This window comes from Canis lupus, chromosome 33 (assembly GCF_048164855.1).
Source record: "Canis lupus baileyi chromosome 33, mCanLup2.hap1, whole genome shotgun sequence".
In the NCBI taxonomy this organism is placed as follows: domain Eukaryota; kingdom Metazoa; phylum Chordata; class Mammalia; order Carnivora; family Canidae; genus Canis; species Canis lupus.
In genome coordinates, this window is record NC_132870.1 from 28,461,638 (window position 1) to 28,475,314 (window position 13,677).

The window sequence follows — 13,677 nt, forward strand, 5'->3', positions numbered from 1 at the left end:
CAGACTAAGAGTCAGAGGCTTAACAGACTTAGCCACCCAGGCACCCTAGGTGCTGTTTTTTAAACAATAAATGGAATGTATTTCATGGATGCTTCAAAATGTCTACTGCAGACATTTAGATGTATTTAATGTATTATATATATTTTAATGTACTTCACAGATGCTTCTAAATGTCTCCTGTAGACATTTAGATTGTTGTTTCACTGAATATATTTTTGGATACTGTTTTTTCTATATTCTTTAAGACTTGTTCTAAAATAAATTCTCAGTAGTAGTTACTATGTCAAGAGGTATAAGCATTTGTAAAGTTCTTGACATGTTTAAAAAGAGACAGAATTTAAAAACAATTATACCAATTTTTGATCCTAAACTTGCAATTTGTTGCAGGTTTTTTGTTTGTTTGTTTTTGTTTTGTTTTGTTTTGAGAGAGAGTGTGCACGTGTGAAAGCTAGGGCAGGGGGGTGTGCAAGGGAGAGGAATAGAGAGAATCCAAGCAGGCTCCATGCTCACCACACCGCAGAACCCCAGATGGGGCTCGATTTCACCCTGAGATCATGACATGAGGCCAAAATCAAGAGTTGGATGCCTAACTGACTGAGCCACACAGGCACCCCTCATTGCAGTTTTTATGCTCCTTTTCAATTGCATCTTAAATTATAATTTAATGGTCTTTGTTTCAAGATTACTTTCTAGTGTTCTTCTTATCCAGGGGTGACAACAGGGTAGAGGTTGGTGTGTTAATCTGTCAATGAGACATTCTGTAGGAAGTTTTTGTTTCAGTAACTGGGAGATATTTAATCACAGGAACTCTTTTGCCTATGATATGTCAGAGGGGTAGGGGAAATCAGCTTCAAATAGTAAGTAAGGAAAGGGGTTCTGGCTATGAGACAGGCCCTGACAATTTTATCCCTTCCTTATGTTTCCTTTCCTGCCCACTTTCCACTTGCCCTGTGGATAGCCAACGTAAAAATTCCTCTCTGTTCCCTCTCTCTTCCCATGCCCTCCCAATTCCATTTGAGGGGGGGCTTTCCTAGTTAGGGTCCTGAAATCACCTGGCTTGGACATAAAGAATATGAGAATGAAACACTGACTTAATGTACAAAGAAAGCAGAGAGCCAAGGCCCCACATGAAAGCCTGGATTAAAGAATAGTAACTATATTATTTATATAGAAGCTATTCATATTTATGTTATATTTGTTTACATATCATAGTTTCTGCTCAATGAGTATCTGACATTTTCATATGCTAAGTTTTAATTATGGTTATGTTTATATTGCTATAGTAGAAATGTGCCAGTGTGGGTAGTCCCCAGATTTCCAATACTGTGTTGCTAAGTCACAGAGCCTACCCCCTGTCCCTACTGGTTTGGCTTCCCATCCAAATACTTCCCATCCAAGTACTCCCGGCTCTCCTGCCTTTGATACCAAGGATTGATGCTCCCCTCCTGTGCCTCTTTGCACTCCTCAAGGTATAAACTGCCCTTAGAGAGAACAGAGCTTACTTTGGGCCCCTACAAGCCATCTAAGTGTAGCTCTGATGTCTATACTTTTCCATATTTTTTTTTTTTTCTCTTTTAAGGCTTCATTGTAAGAACTCTTACTCTTTTTCTGCTTCCTCTTTTCTCTTCCAAAACTCTTCCCTCTTTCTCTAATTATCTCCTGGAGGGACAGCTTAGGTATATTGGAACTAAATGTCTCATGTTATGGTATACCTAAAAGAAATACAAAATAAGAGCTGTGTATCCTGTTCTAGATTTTTGCTGAAGGGAAACAGGCCAGTGGCTAAGGATCATTATGTAACCAATGGTGTATATACATCCACTCTTGTGATCCTTATTGTACCAGCAGTCCCTAGGCTTTGTGGTGAAGTGGTCAAGCTCCATACAGGGGGTCTTTAGTCAAATAGACAAATAAAAGTCTTGAGTGAGCTGTCTCCTGTCTTGAGAGAGAAATGTATCCAAATGTTTTAATGCTCAGAGATTCCTGGATCATTTGCTCTTGCTGAAGACATTGGGATTTAGTCTTAAAGAATCTCATTTTCTATAGCAAACCATGACCATGTCTGTTGGCAATCATTTTGAGTATTCAGATACTTAAGCATTAATATTTACTAAGACGATATTTAAACATGATGGTATATAAACTAGATTTATTTCCTCCAAATGAAAATTTTTAATTTTTTAAAAAGATTTTTATTTATTTATTCATGAGAGAAACACAGAGGCAGAAACATAGACAGAGGGAGAAGCAGGCTTCCCACAGGGAGCCTGATGTGGGACTTGATCCCAGTATCCCAGGATCACACCCTGAGCCAAAGGCAGACATTCAATCACTGAGCCACCCAGGTGCTCCTGAAAATTTTTTTTAATATGCCAACTTTCTGGTAATAATTATAGAAATGTATGCTTTGTGATGGTTTCTTTTTAAGTCATTAGGATAAATGAAAATTCAGTAGGCAAATATTTTATAGATATATTTCAGATACCAATATAACACTGAAATTGTTGCATTCCTTGAAAGTGTTAAAATGGCATTGGTAGGGGATCCCTGGGTGGCTCAGCGATTTAGCGCCTGCCTTCGGCCCAGGGCGTGATCCTAGAGTCCTGGGATTGAGTCCCGCATCCGGCTACCTGCATGGAGCCTGTTTCTCCCTCTGCCTATGTCTCTGCCTCTCTCTGTGTGTCTCTCATGAATAAATAAATCTTTTTTAAAAATAAAATAAAATGGCATTGTTAGACTCAGGATTTTAATCTTTTAAATTACTTTTTGCTGCCTTTCCCCCAGCGTATGCTAATGCTTGTATTGGATCAAGTTTGAAAATCTGGGTCTCTTTGGAGACCCAAAATTAGGAAACATAAATCATCATTATCAGGTTTTTTGCAAAAACAAAATCCTAGATTAGAAGCATTGGTCAAATAAGAGCTTTTGAGAAACAAATAATGTATTTAAAATACAACATGGCAGCTTAAATTCTGAGAAACTAGAGCCAAATATAGTGACCTTAATGGCTTTGGAGAAAGTATTGCTTTTTATAGCCTCATACCATTTGAAAGCAGTGGCTTGTTCGGCCAGTCATGCAAAAGAACATTTTTGTGGTTGGCATCAGAAAATGAGAAATGTAGGCTTTATACAGACCTTTCTGGGTCTTCCATGGTCTCTTTTTTCCTATTTTTTTCCTTGCCTTATAGTGAAAACCATGCTCTGCCTTAAGGAACCAGGTGGGCTGGAGCACAGGACTTCAAAACACAGAGAAATACCTCGCCTTCATGCTCCCCAAGCACCTTTACCCTCTACCCAGTCCTGTATAACACCACACCCAAATCCCAACAAGCAAATGGGGCAAACCTCCTGAAGGTACAGATTCTAGGTGCTTCCTTCTCCTTAATCTTGGAGTGTTTTAATTGTTGCTACAAGGAAGTGCTCCCCCTAAAAATCTCTTGGATTGTATTAAGCTGTTCCTTGAACGTGGTTGTTGCCACAGCACTAAGCAGAAATACAATAACCATTATATATATATATATATTAAGATTTTATTTATTTATTCATGAGAGACACTTGGAGAGAGGCAGAGACATAGGCAGAGGGAGAAGCAGGCTCCATGCAGGGAGCCCCATATGGGACTCGGGACTCAATCCTGGGACTCCAGGATGACGCCCTAGGGCAAAGGCAAGCCCTAAACCACTGAGCCACCCAGGCGTCCCTAACCATTATATTTTAAATATATATTAAAATGTCTAATTGCAGACTTTAGACCTCTTACAAGGAAATTGTATCGGAGTGTGTCTGGGTGTCATTCCTACAACAGCACTGGGGATTGAGTAAACTTCCTGTTCTTTGGCATCTGCCCTCTGCTGTAACCACAGTATGTCTTAACTGCCAGCGCCTGGTTAAATGCTTCTCCTAAAGCCTCACCTTTGCCTCCACACTACTGCAAGATCTTTTAACTCCCTTGCGGAGTTCTTGCTTTCAGGTGATTTCACTCACATCTCAAAGTGGTAGTAGCCCGGTAAACAGCAAGCCGGTAAACAGCAAGCTGGTAAATAGCAAGCAGAGTTTCAAGATGTCATTTTTAAATACCCATTTAAATAGGCTATGAAATTGTATAAAATATCTCCACAGTTTGGTCACCACATGGTGGAGGGAGAAATCAGTAAGTGTATTTCTAAGTAATCTGAAGGACGTGAAATAAAGGAGCTTTATTATAGTAGAGAATTATGAAATTATCCTTAAGGAACTATTCTTTTTTTCCTTCTCTCATTTTTTATCATGGTTTTCCAGTAATAATGATATGCATCCAAATCTAGAAACATTTTTGTTTTTGTTGAGGAAATACACCGTTAACTTGACTCTGATCTACTTACTCCAAAGGAGGTCTTCTAATATCATTCAGAATATGTTGTGTGGTTTGGAGACTGTGTGAAACTGTTCGACCCAGCTTCTGCTTTTCTTTTAGACCAGCCACTGCTCTTAGGAGAAACCATAGACTCTAATATTAGGCTTAACTATATTAAAAATGGAGTTTTTTACAGTTTCTGGAAAAGTCCTCATTGCAATAGGTAATCTGTGTTCCTATTCCAAAGTAGTAAATATAAAAACCCAAAGGAATCCATTTCTGTGTATATAAATCTTTGGGTATATAAGGAAGAATAGGAATGTAGAAACAGATCATTATCACTGCTGTTTAGTTAGGCTGTAGACTTAACCTTTCTGCTAAACACCCTGGGTGTTTATGCTGAACAAGTGCTCGTGGCTTTTGTTTGACCATAAAACACGGAGGAGGTAGTGCCAGTCATGGGGGAAAGGGGCAGTGGGCATGCTTCTAGTGACCAAACATCTATTCTCTAATACAGTTCAAGTTCTCAAGAGTACACATGTCTGTTTAAACCAGAGGAGCCTTCTTTTGCTCATGTGCTGAAGTAGACAAGCATCATTGGCACAAAGGTAAGATTTCAACCAGCTAATTTTCTGAGGCCATGGGTCTATCACACTTCACTTCCAGTGACTTTAGAAAAGAGGAATGGGAAGTAGAAAATTCTAGCCTACTTCTACTGAAGGCTGAAAACAGCAGATAAAGGAAGAAGACAACACCAGGAGTACCCTGTATCACCCCACCCTCTGGAAACTCTGAGCTTTCCTAGGTGTCCAAAGTGGAGGTCAGGAGAAGGGTTTAAGGCAAACACAAGGCAGCCTTTGGGGAAAGTGCTTGATGTGTCCCTGACTATACCCCTTAACTCTGAGAATGTCTGATTTAGAGTATATCTAAAGGAACTTAAAGAATTTTTAAAATATTTCCTAGTCTTTGACCTCGTTTTACAGCCCTCTTCTATCTGCTGGTTCCTGGTCAGTCTGTCTGTGTTCCTATCTGTCTGGTGGCTCTGTCTAACCCATCTACACGCTCATTCACTCGTTCATTGATTCATTTATTCTCCACACCACATATTACACATTGTACCGCAGATTGTCTGCTTGTCTTTCCCTGTGATTTTAGCTCTCTTGAGTCCACCCCACTACCACCCTGCTCCTGTGAGAAAACCTCGGTCCCTCAACCCTAGGATGGTGATTTTGTCTTTCCAAAATACACTGGAATCAAATCTGATCATCGGAATTCTGCAGCCATTGCAATAAAAAAGAATTGCAATAATAAAATATAAACAGCAAAAATAATTTTTATTAATAAAAATAAATTTAAAAATAATAAAAGCCATTGCAATAATAAAGGCAGCTTAGGGTTCCTGAGTGGTTCAGTTGGTTGAGCATCTGATTCTTGGTTTTGGCTCAGGTCATGATCTCAGGGTCATGAGATCTAGCCCTGCGTCAGGCTCTGAGCTCAGTGCCTCACTGCAGAGTCTGTTGAGATTCTCTCTTCCTCTGCTCCTCCCATTGTGCTCACTCGCACTCTGTCTCTCAAATAAGTAAATGAATCTTAAAAAAAAAAAGCAGTTAGGAAGTAGAAGCCAGATTTTAAAACATCCTATGAAACATTTTACAAGTCAAATCTTAGGGAAGGTACTTATTATTATATCAAACTTAAGTCAGAAACAACACAGGCTGAGTACTGCTCTCCCTCTAATGCTGCACTATGGCCTGGAGATGATCCCTTCTTGTGAAACACTCCCAGTCCCACGATTTATTGTTTTCCAATTTACACAGCTAATATTTGCTCTGTATGAATAAGTATTCCTTTCAACAAGTATTAAATTGTCTACCTCACCAGTTAAAGTGACCGTTTTTTTTGTTGTTGTTAGTGAGAAAGAAAATGAACCATCTCTTTTTTTCTTTGAATACAACTCGGTAAATTTTAAATCTGTTAGAGGAAATCCATCTTTTTTTGTCTTTTCATATTATTTAGTTACAAGGGTTTTTCTGGAGGATAGTTTATGCAAATTTTCTTAAGTGGTTTGATTTTCATTGGTTGGTTCTTGATTTTGTCTGTAGAAAACTTAGAAATGTATATTGCAGAATCACTGCTAAAGAAATGCTCAACTGACTACAAAAAAAAAAAAAAAAGAAGAAGAAATGCTCAACTGGTGAGTACTACACTTGACAGGAATCCAGTCACATGAGCCTGGAACATAATAACAGCATGTGGAGTAGCCCTTGGTTTTCTGGTTCCTTAGAAACAACTTATCTCAACAGACTATACACACACACACACACACACACACACACACACACACATTTAAAGCTTAATGGGGTTATTACTCACATAGTATAAAATTCATGTAAGGGCACAACTAAAATGATTTTTAGTAAATTTGCTGAATTGTGCAACCATCATCCTTAATTTAGGACCTTTCCATCCCCCCAAAAGAAACTTCCAACCCATTTGGAGTCACTCTGCATTCCCACCAGCAGCCCCAGGCAACCAGTAGGCTGGATCTTTCTCTTATGACAACTGGATATGGAGCTAATGTCCAACCTTCTCAAATAAGGGATAGTAAATCAGTACCAGAAATCAAAACAACTTTCCTCTACCCAAGCATATCTCTCCCCAAATTCAGAAGTTCGGATGTATCTTTTAATTTTCAAATTTAAAAAATTCTTTTTCAGATCCATTCCCAGAGTGTTGTCACCCTACAAAGCCTGCCCATTTCCTTGTCATCATACCTATACAGCTGTGGGACCTAGTGGCAGTATAAAAACTTATTATAAAGGTCTGACAAAGACTCATGTTACTTTTGCTGGGAAAGTATTTCACAAAAATACATGATAATTAGTAAACTGACCCTCTATTAAGTTTTCAAGAACTCATTAGTAAAAATACTTAGCAAATTTTGTGAGTGCTTCTGAAATAGAATCCCATGACTGATATGATATCCTCGTTATCTGTAAACATATTTAGTACTTATCCATTTTAGGTGAGAAGAGTTTTGTAAGCAAGCTAAACTCTAAAATTGTTAAGAAAGGAAAGCTAAGATGTCTTTGTTTCTGAAAAAAGTTTCTGGGCATAAAATATCTTAGCTAAAATGGATCTTGTTAACATAAAGTGATATATTATGATTTTTTTTTTTTTTTTAATTCATAGAGATGCAGAGAGAAAGGCAGAGACACAGGCAGAGGGAGAAGCAGACTCCATGCAGAGAGCCTGACGTGGGACTCGATTCAGGGTCTCCAGGATCACGCCCTGGGCTGCAGGCGGCACTAAACCACTGCACCACCGGGGCTGCCCTAAAGTGATATATTATAAACTTAAATGGTAGTTTAGAGATGGGAAATACTTAATTGGCTCTTCCCTTTTCTCCTCCTCCCACAGGAGGAGTGAGTTATATATTAAATTTTTTCTAAGTGTATATAAATTTTTGCAAAATTACAAAGATTTAAAAATGTGTCTGATGTTACCTAGAGGACTTTCCTATGTATTTACGCATCTCTTCTTAAAAAGAAGAAAGCAAAAAAAAAAAAAAAGCTATTAATTGATAGTCACTTATTTATTTATTTGCTGATTGTATTGTTGACCTCTACATGTAATGGCACTGGAGGTGGTGGTGTGCCAGTAAGAATAGGGGCCCCTGAGGTCAGATTCCTGGTTCCAGTCTAGCCTTCTACCTGTCTGGCCCTGAGCATCTCACTTTATCTCAGTTTCTTTACAATACTTCCTAGAGTTATAATAAGAATTAGTTACTTAAGTAGTATTTTCTGAGAACTATTCTACAACTTCACTTTTTAATGGCTTTATGGTGACAATTGATTTTTGAGGTTTTCTGGGTTTTTTTTTTTTTTTTTTTTTCTTTTTTCTTTTGTAAGTCTGAGGAAGCTTTTATGTCTGTTAAGAAACTTACTTACCAGGTGCTTGTTTCCATTGATTTTTCAATTCACTATAATTGTTTCAAGACCTGGTTTTTCCTAAGCCTTTAAGGCCTATGTATAAATTTCTTTTATTCGTAATTCCAACTTGCAAATGTTAAAAACACATTTTCTTTCTTCAGTGTTTAACTTCCTTTTTCAACAGATAACCTCTTTTTAAACATTAAAATCCAAACATAAACTTAGATAAGCTTCCTTAATTTTTAAACTACATTTACACATTTGTCTTAACCACTGCAAATGCACAATGAGCCTGGCATACAAATCTAGCAAGCAAACCATTTTTGAGTTTTGAGTGGAGCCCGTGTCTCCACTCTGGGAAGCCATCAGCAAGCTTCGGGTTAGGACTACTGAGGAGATGCATATGTCATGAGTTTCAAACTTGGACCTTTTCTAATGGTCTTGAGTATCTGTCACATGCCCCTTTCCCATTTTTTAAAAACCATAACCTCTGATATAAATTATTAAGATTCTACATCTCCTTTTCAGATCTAAGTTTATTATTTTATTTTTTAAAATATTTTATTTATTTATGAGAGACACAGAAAGGCAGAGGGAGAAGCAGGCTCCATGCAAGGAGCCCGACGTGGGACTCGATCCCGGGACAGTGGGATCACACCCTGAGCCAAAGGCCGGCACTAAACCGCTGAGCCACCCAGGGATCTCCCCCAGATCTAAGTTTATATTTAATTGGATACTGCATCCTTCTTAGGTAATATTTATATATTTGCCTCATACTTTTATAGTTACTATATAAAAACATAGTACTTTATAATATTAAAATAAACAGAATTCATTTAACTAATCCCCTCTTGTTGGATAGTAGATTATTTTCAATTTTCTCTTATAAATGACTGTTGAAAACATACTTGTAGAAATATTTCGTGTACATTCTTATTTCCTTTGAATAAACTCAAAATAGAATAACTGGGTGCCATTATACCAGTATTAGTTACTGTAATATATAGTCTTATACCTACCAGTGTGAACCATGGAATCATTTTGTCAAATTACGTAAAATCATCCTGAGATAATTAAGGGGAAATGACTAATGTAGGAATATGGTAATATCAAACCCTTTACAAAATTGAGGTGATAGAAATAGAACAAGTTAATAATGTGTTTTCTGGTAATTTGACAAAAAGATTCCAAAGTTCATTTAGGGCAGAAAGAGAAGTAACTGTGGAAGACTTTCTACTACATATTGGCACGCGTATCACATGCTACTGACATTGAAAAATGTGGCTCTGTTTAGGTACTTCTATTCCCTTTATTGAATACTTTCTCCCCCACCAAAACCAAGTAAATATTGATTTGTATCAAATGCCTTTTTTACTTCATTCAAGATAATCATATCTTTTTTATTTGTATTTTTGTGTTTTATTACAGCCCTTTTCTAATTTGAAACCTTCCTTGAATTTCTAGAATACATCATGCTTTGTCCACCCAAAAAACTAACAGTGTCAGTGTATCAAGAGTTTCAGAGTTTTGCACTTGCCTTTAAAGGAAAATTAGTCTATAGAGGTCTTTAACTTTTAAAATATTCTCTAGGTTAGCTTCTGGTATTTTGCAATGTAAGAGGACTTGGAAAGCTTTTCATTTGCCTTGTGCTCTGGCATAGTACCCAAAACAAATGAACTAATGGGATTACTCTCCATCCAGAGAAACTATTGTGGCTTTTGTCACTTTCCCAGATACTTACTGTAGGAAAAGATCACCATAGGAATGAAGATGTTGTAATTATCATCTTGATGGCAATCACTGTTCCAAGATTGGTTGACACAGGATGAATGTGCTCTGTATATTCAATCTTCTTAATGAAATCCCAAGGAAAATATCAGTCCTGCTACTAATGACAATAAATGGGCTTTGCACTCACAAAGTGCTCTCACTCCCAGGAGCACAAAGCTCTTCATGATTAATTATTTCAGTCATCCTCACAGTTGTCCCATGAGGTGGGTGGCTGAGTGCTTCCTCTTAGGGAAGAGAAAAAAAAAAAAAAAACAGGTAACTCATTGGATTTTCTTCTGTTCTACATTCTATGTTCTAGAACGGGATACCTACCTTATAAAGCCTGTCAGTATGTTCACCAGTGGACCAGGGCTTCAAAAAATCACAGGCTTCTTTCACATACGAACACCAGGCTAGGAGCAGATGTGGAATAGTAAAGTTGGGAGGGAATTTTGATGAGTTTGGTAAGATGCTGTGTGTGGGTTAGCCTAGACTTGGTGAGGAAGGGCAATGGCTGAGTTAGTGTTTTGGCGTCTCTGTTAGAAGTGGTGATCCATGGTGTCAGAAGTTTGTTTTTGCAAATATCTTCACTATACTTATGCTTCCCACAACACTGTGCTAGGGTTCTACAAAGAGTATTTGTCAATTCTCGTTTCCAGAGAGGGGCACTGGTCCTTTCACATCCTGCTCTCGTGTGTTAGTGGCTGTGGTTTTTCACAGGGATCAGATATCTGCTACTCAGCGATAACTCTAGCCCCTCTCCATCCTCCAGTGACCCTCCATCTCTCTCCAATTCAACTTTCCTCATGCTCTCACTTCCCCAGAGAAGGACAGTGCCTCTCTGTAGACACATCGGTCTGGGGAGTAGGGATAGAACTAAAACTATGTTTGTTTTGTTTTCTTTTGCTAAAAGATTTATTTGGAAGAGAGAGAATGAACAGGAGGGGCAAGGGGAGGGGCCTGGGAGAGAATCTCAAGCCGACTCTACACAGACCCTGATGTACAGTTCCATCTCATGACTCTGAGATCACCATTCTGAGCCAAAACCAAGAGTCGGATGCTTAACCGACTGTGCCATCCAGGCGCCCCTAAAGCTACATTTTTATCTAGTGATCCCCTCATCCTTTCTTTTATAGTATGCCTTTCTGTCTACTCCAGGAGTTTTTTTGTCACATGAGTTCTGTCTCTCCAATCAGACTGCAAGCTCTTTGGATGAACGTCCACCGTGGTTTTTAAACCCCTTTTAATTCCTGCCCCGTTGCTCCTTCAGCACTAGCGTTTTCAGGTGCACAGTAGACACTTGCGGTAGCTCTATTTGCTATCTATACTGTCAACAAATATTCCCTGTACTTACTATGCCATTTTAACTTTTCCCCTTTTTCTTTCATTAAATAAAGGCTTAGCTGTCCCACTTTGAGTTTTTAATCTCCCTATTTTTTTCCCAAAGTTCCCCTGAAAGGGAGGTCTTTAAAATGTGAAGAATTATGCTTGAGTTGTGCAGTGTACTCAGGGCGGGGACTAATTATGAGGTTTGAAAACCTCTTCAGGTGGCCGGGTTCGGCAGCATGACGAAAATACTGCTTTCCTAAATTGAGAACAGCTGGGGCTGTGTTGCCAACAAGTATAAAAGAGTTGGTGCCGGTGCTCTGTGTTGGGAAGAAGTCTTTGCTCTCTGGAGCTCGCAGAGCTTAAGCTGAAGGCACCCTTTCCTCATCCGTGTCATGGTGGTGAGTGCCTGGAGCTGGTCTCTGGGTGTCAGTTTCTGTTGTCTGGTAGATGATGTGGTGGTTGTCTCAAAATGTTCCTTACTGATTTGCCATGCCAGTTGTGATATTTTATCTTTCAAGTTACAGATAGAATGCGTTCCCTCAGTAAGACACAGATAGCTAAGGTTTTATGTATCTTTTCTCTATTATTTTGAAGGCTGTCAGCTTTCCTGGTATATGGTGTGCATCCCTACATATAAACAGATAAACCTAGGCAGTGCCATTTCAAGTATCTTGAATGTGTGGTCCTCACATCTGTTCTGAAAAGTGGTCACCTGAAGAGACTCCAGTTTTTTAAGGAGAATGTAAAAAATGGGCTCATTGACCAGTGGAAAGAGTAACAGTTATTCAGTGCATGTGAGCAACTCATCACAGTTTTGGTTCTTCCAGGTTCATAGAAAAGCTGCAGTCTTAGGAAAGAGTGATGTGATCTCCAGAGAGGTTCTAGCTTATTGTGACTTCATGGTTAGCAACAAGTAATAGTGTCTGATGAAGTGTTTGCAAAGTTGGATCCTTATTTCTATTTAAAGAAATTTTAAAGGAATTGATTATTAAAATGTTCCTATTTATACTGACATCACCTCAAAAAGAGACAAGAATTCCAAGATAAAACAACGCAATATTTTATAAATAAACTCCGTCTCAACAGCTTTAACCATGTTCTGACAATATATTTATATAAAGAAATGGCTTTGGTATTTCCTTATTTTGACAATCTTTTTGTTTGGATGGTCGACAAGTGGACAAGCACGGTTTCTGAACATAATTTTTGTTTTATTTTTGCAGGTGGGATAGTGACACCTTTGGGAGAAAGAAAATTGGTTTCCCCTCTTGAAAGTGGCAAGTGTACAGCAGGTAGCTGCATGGAGGGAACAGTAATCAGATGGCTACCTTCTACCTTTTGTGCTAGGAAACAAAATCAGTTATAGGAATCCATGTTGATCTCAGAAATAGAAAGATTTAAAACCGTTAAGTTTGCACAAAGAACAAGAACTTTACCATCTCCTTTTTGATCCGAAGACTGGAGAACAATGGATATTATAGAGACAGCAAAACTTGAAGAACATATGGAAAATCAAACCAATGATCCTGCAAATACTTACACGAGACCTGCTGAGCCTCCCGAAGAAGAAAACAAAAATGGCAACAGTAAACCTAAGAGCTTATCCAATGGGTTGCGAAAGGGCACCAAAAAGTACCCAGACTATATCCAAATTGCTATGCCCACTGAATCAAGGAACAAATTTCCCCTGGAGTGGTGGAAAACAGGTATTGCCTTCGTGTATGCTCTTTTCAACCTCGTCTTAACAACCGTCATGATCACAGTTGTACACGAAAGAGTGCCTCCCAAGGAGCTCAGCCCTCCACTACCAGACAAGTTTTTTGATTACATTGATCGGGTAAAATGGGCATTTTCTGTATCAGAAATAAATGGGATTATATTAGTTGGACTATGGATCACCCAGTGGCTGTTCCTGAGATACAAGTAAGTAGGTCTACTAATTATGGGGCTTGCTATAAGTCTGTATTTAAGGGGGTAGATGTGTAATTGAAATGGTCTTCCTCAGTTTTGTCTGATAAATTCAGTCCTATCCAGGCATTTGATGACAGGAAGCAATGGAAGGATCTACCTCGTTGAATAAATAAGCATTTAAAAAGCAACTGTGTATGAGAGGTAACCATGAGGATGCTATGGATATATCATGGTCGGTGATTCAGAGTTGATGAATTCAAGGTGCAGTTCCTGATTTCAAGTAACTCAGTGCTGTGGTATCTGCATGATAAATCAAGAGGCTTAGAGAGGAATAACATTCACTTCATCATGCTTTTGTTATTTTAGGCCTTTAACAGGTGGGGAATGGAGTTGCCTGCGAAC

General features: G+C 38.6%; 1 protein-coding gene and 1 long non-coding RNA gene across 26 annotated transcripts in view; one reads left to right on the forward strand and one right to left on the reverse strand.

Moving 5' to 3' along the window:
* LOC140623465 (uncharacterized) overlaps positions 1 to 10,320 on the reverse strand; it is a 42,015-nt gene extending 31,695 nt beyond the window's left edge. Inside the window, exon 1 of the long non-coding RNA XR_012023082.1 lies at positions 10,007 to 10,320. This is a non-coding gene — a long non-coding RNA (uncharacterized lncRNA). The remainder of the gene's footprint in view (positions 1 to 10,006) is intronic.
* Positions 1 to 13,677, forward strand: part of SGMS2 (sphingomyelin synthase 2) — a 130,564-nt gene that overhangs the window by 96,461 nt on the left and 20,426 nt on the right. For 13 of the 25 annotated variants that reach the window (XM_072809926.1, XM_072809928.1, XM_072809927.1 and 10 more), the window contains 2 exons: positions 4,851 to 4,941; positions 12,588 to 13,287. In XM_072809926.1, the coding sequence (XP_072666027.1) occupies positions 12,833 to 13,287 (455 nt within the window). In that variant the 5' untranslated portion in view covers positions 4,851 to 4,941; positions 12,588 to 12,832. Of the gene's footprint in view, positions 1 to 4,850; positions 4,942 to 10,349; positions 10,500 to 11,627; positions 11,763 to 12,250; positions 12,497 to 12,587; positions 13,288 to 13,677 lie in introns of those variants that run through there. The other 12 variants (XM_072809921.1, XM_072809922.1, XM_072809925.1 and 9 more) reach the window with 4 other exon arrangements.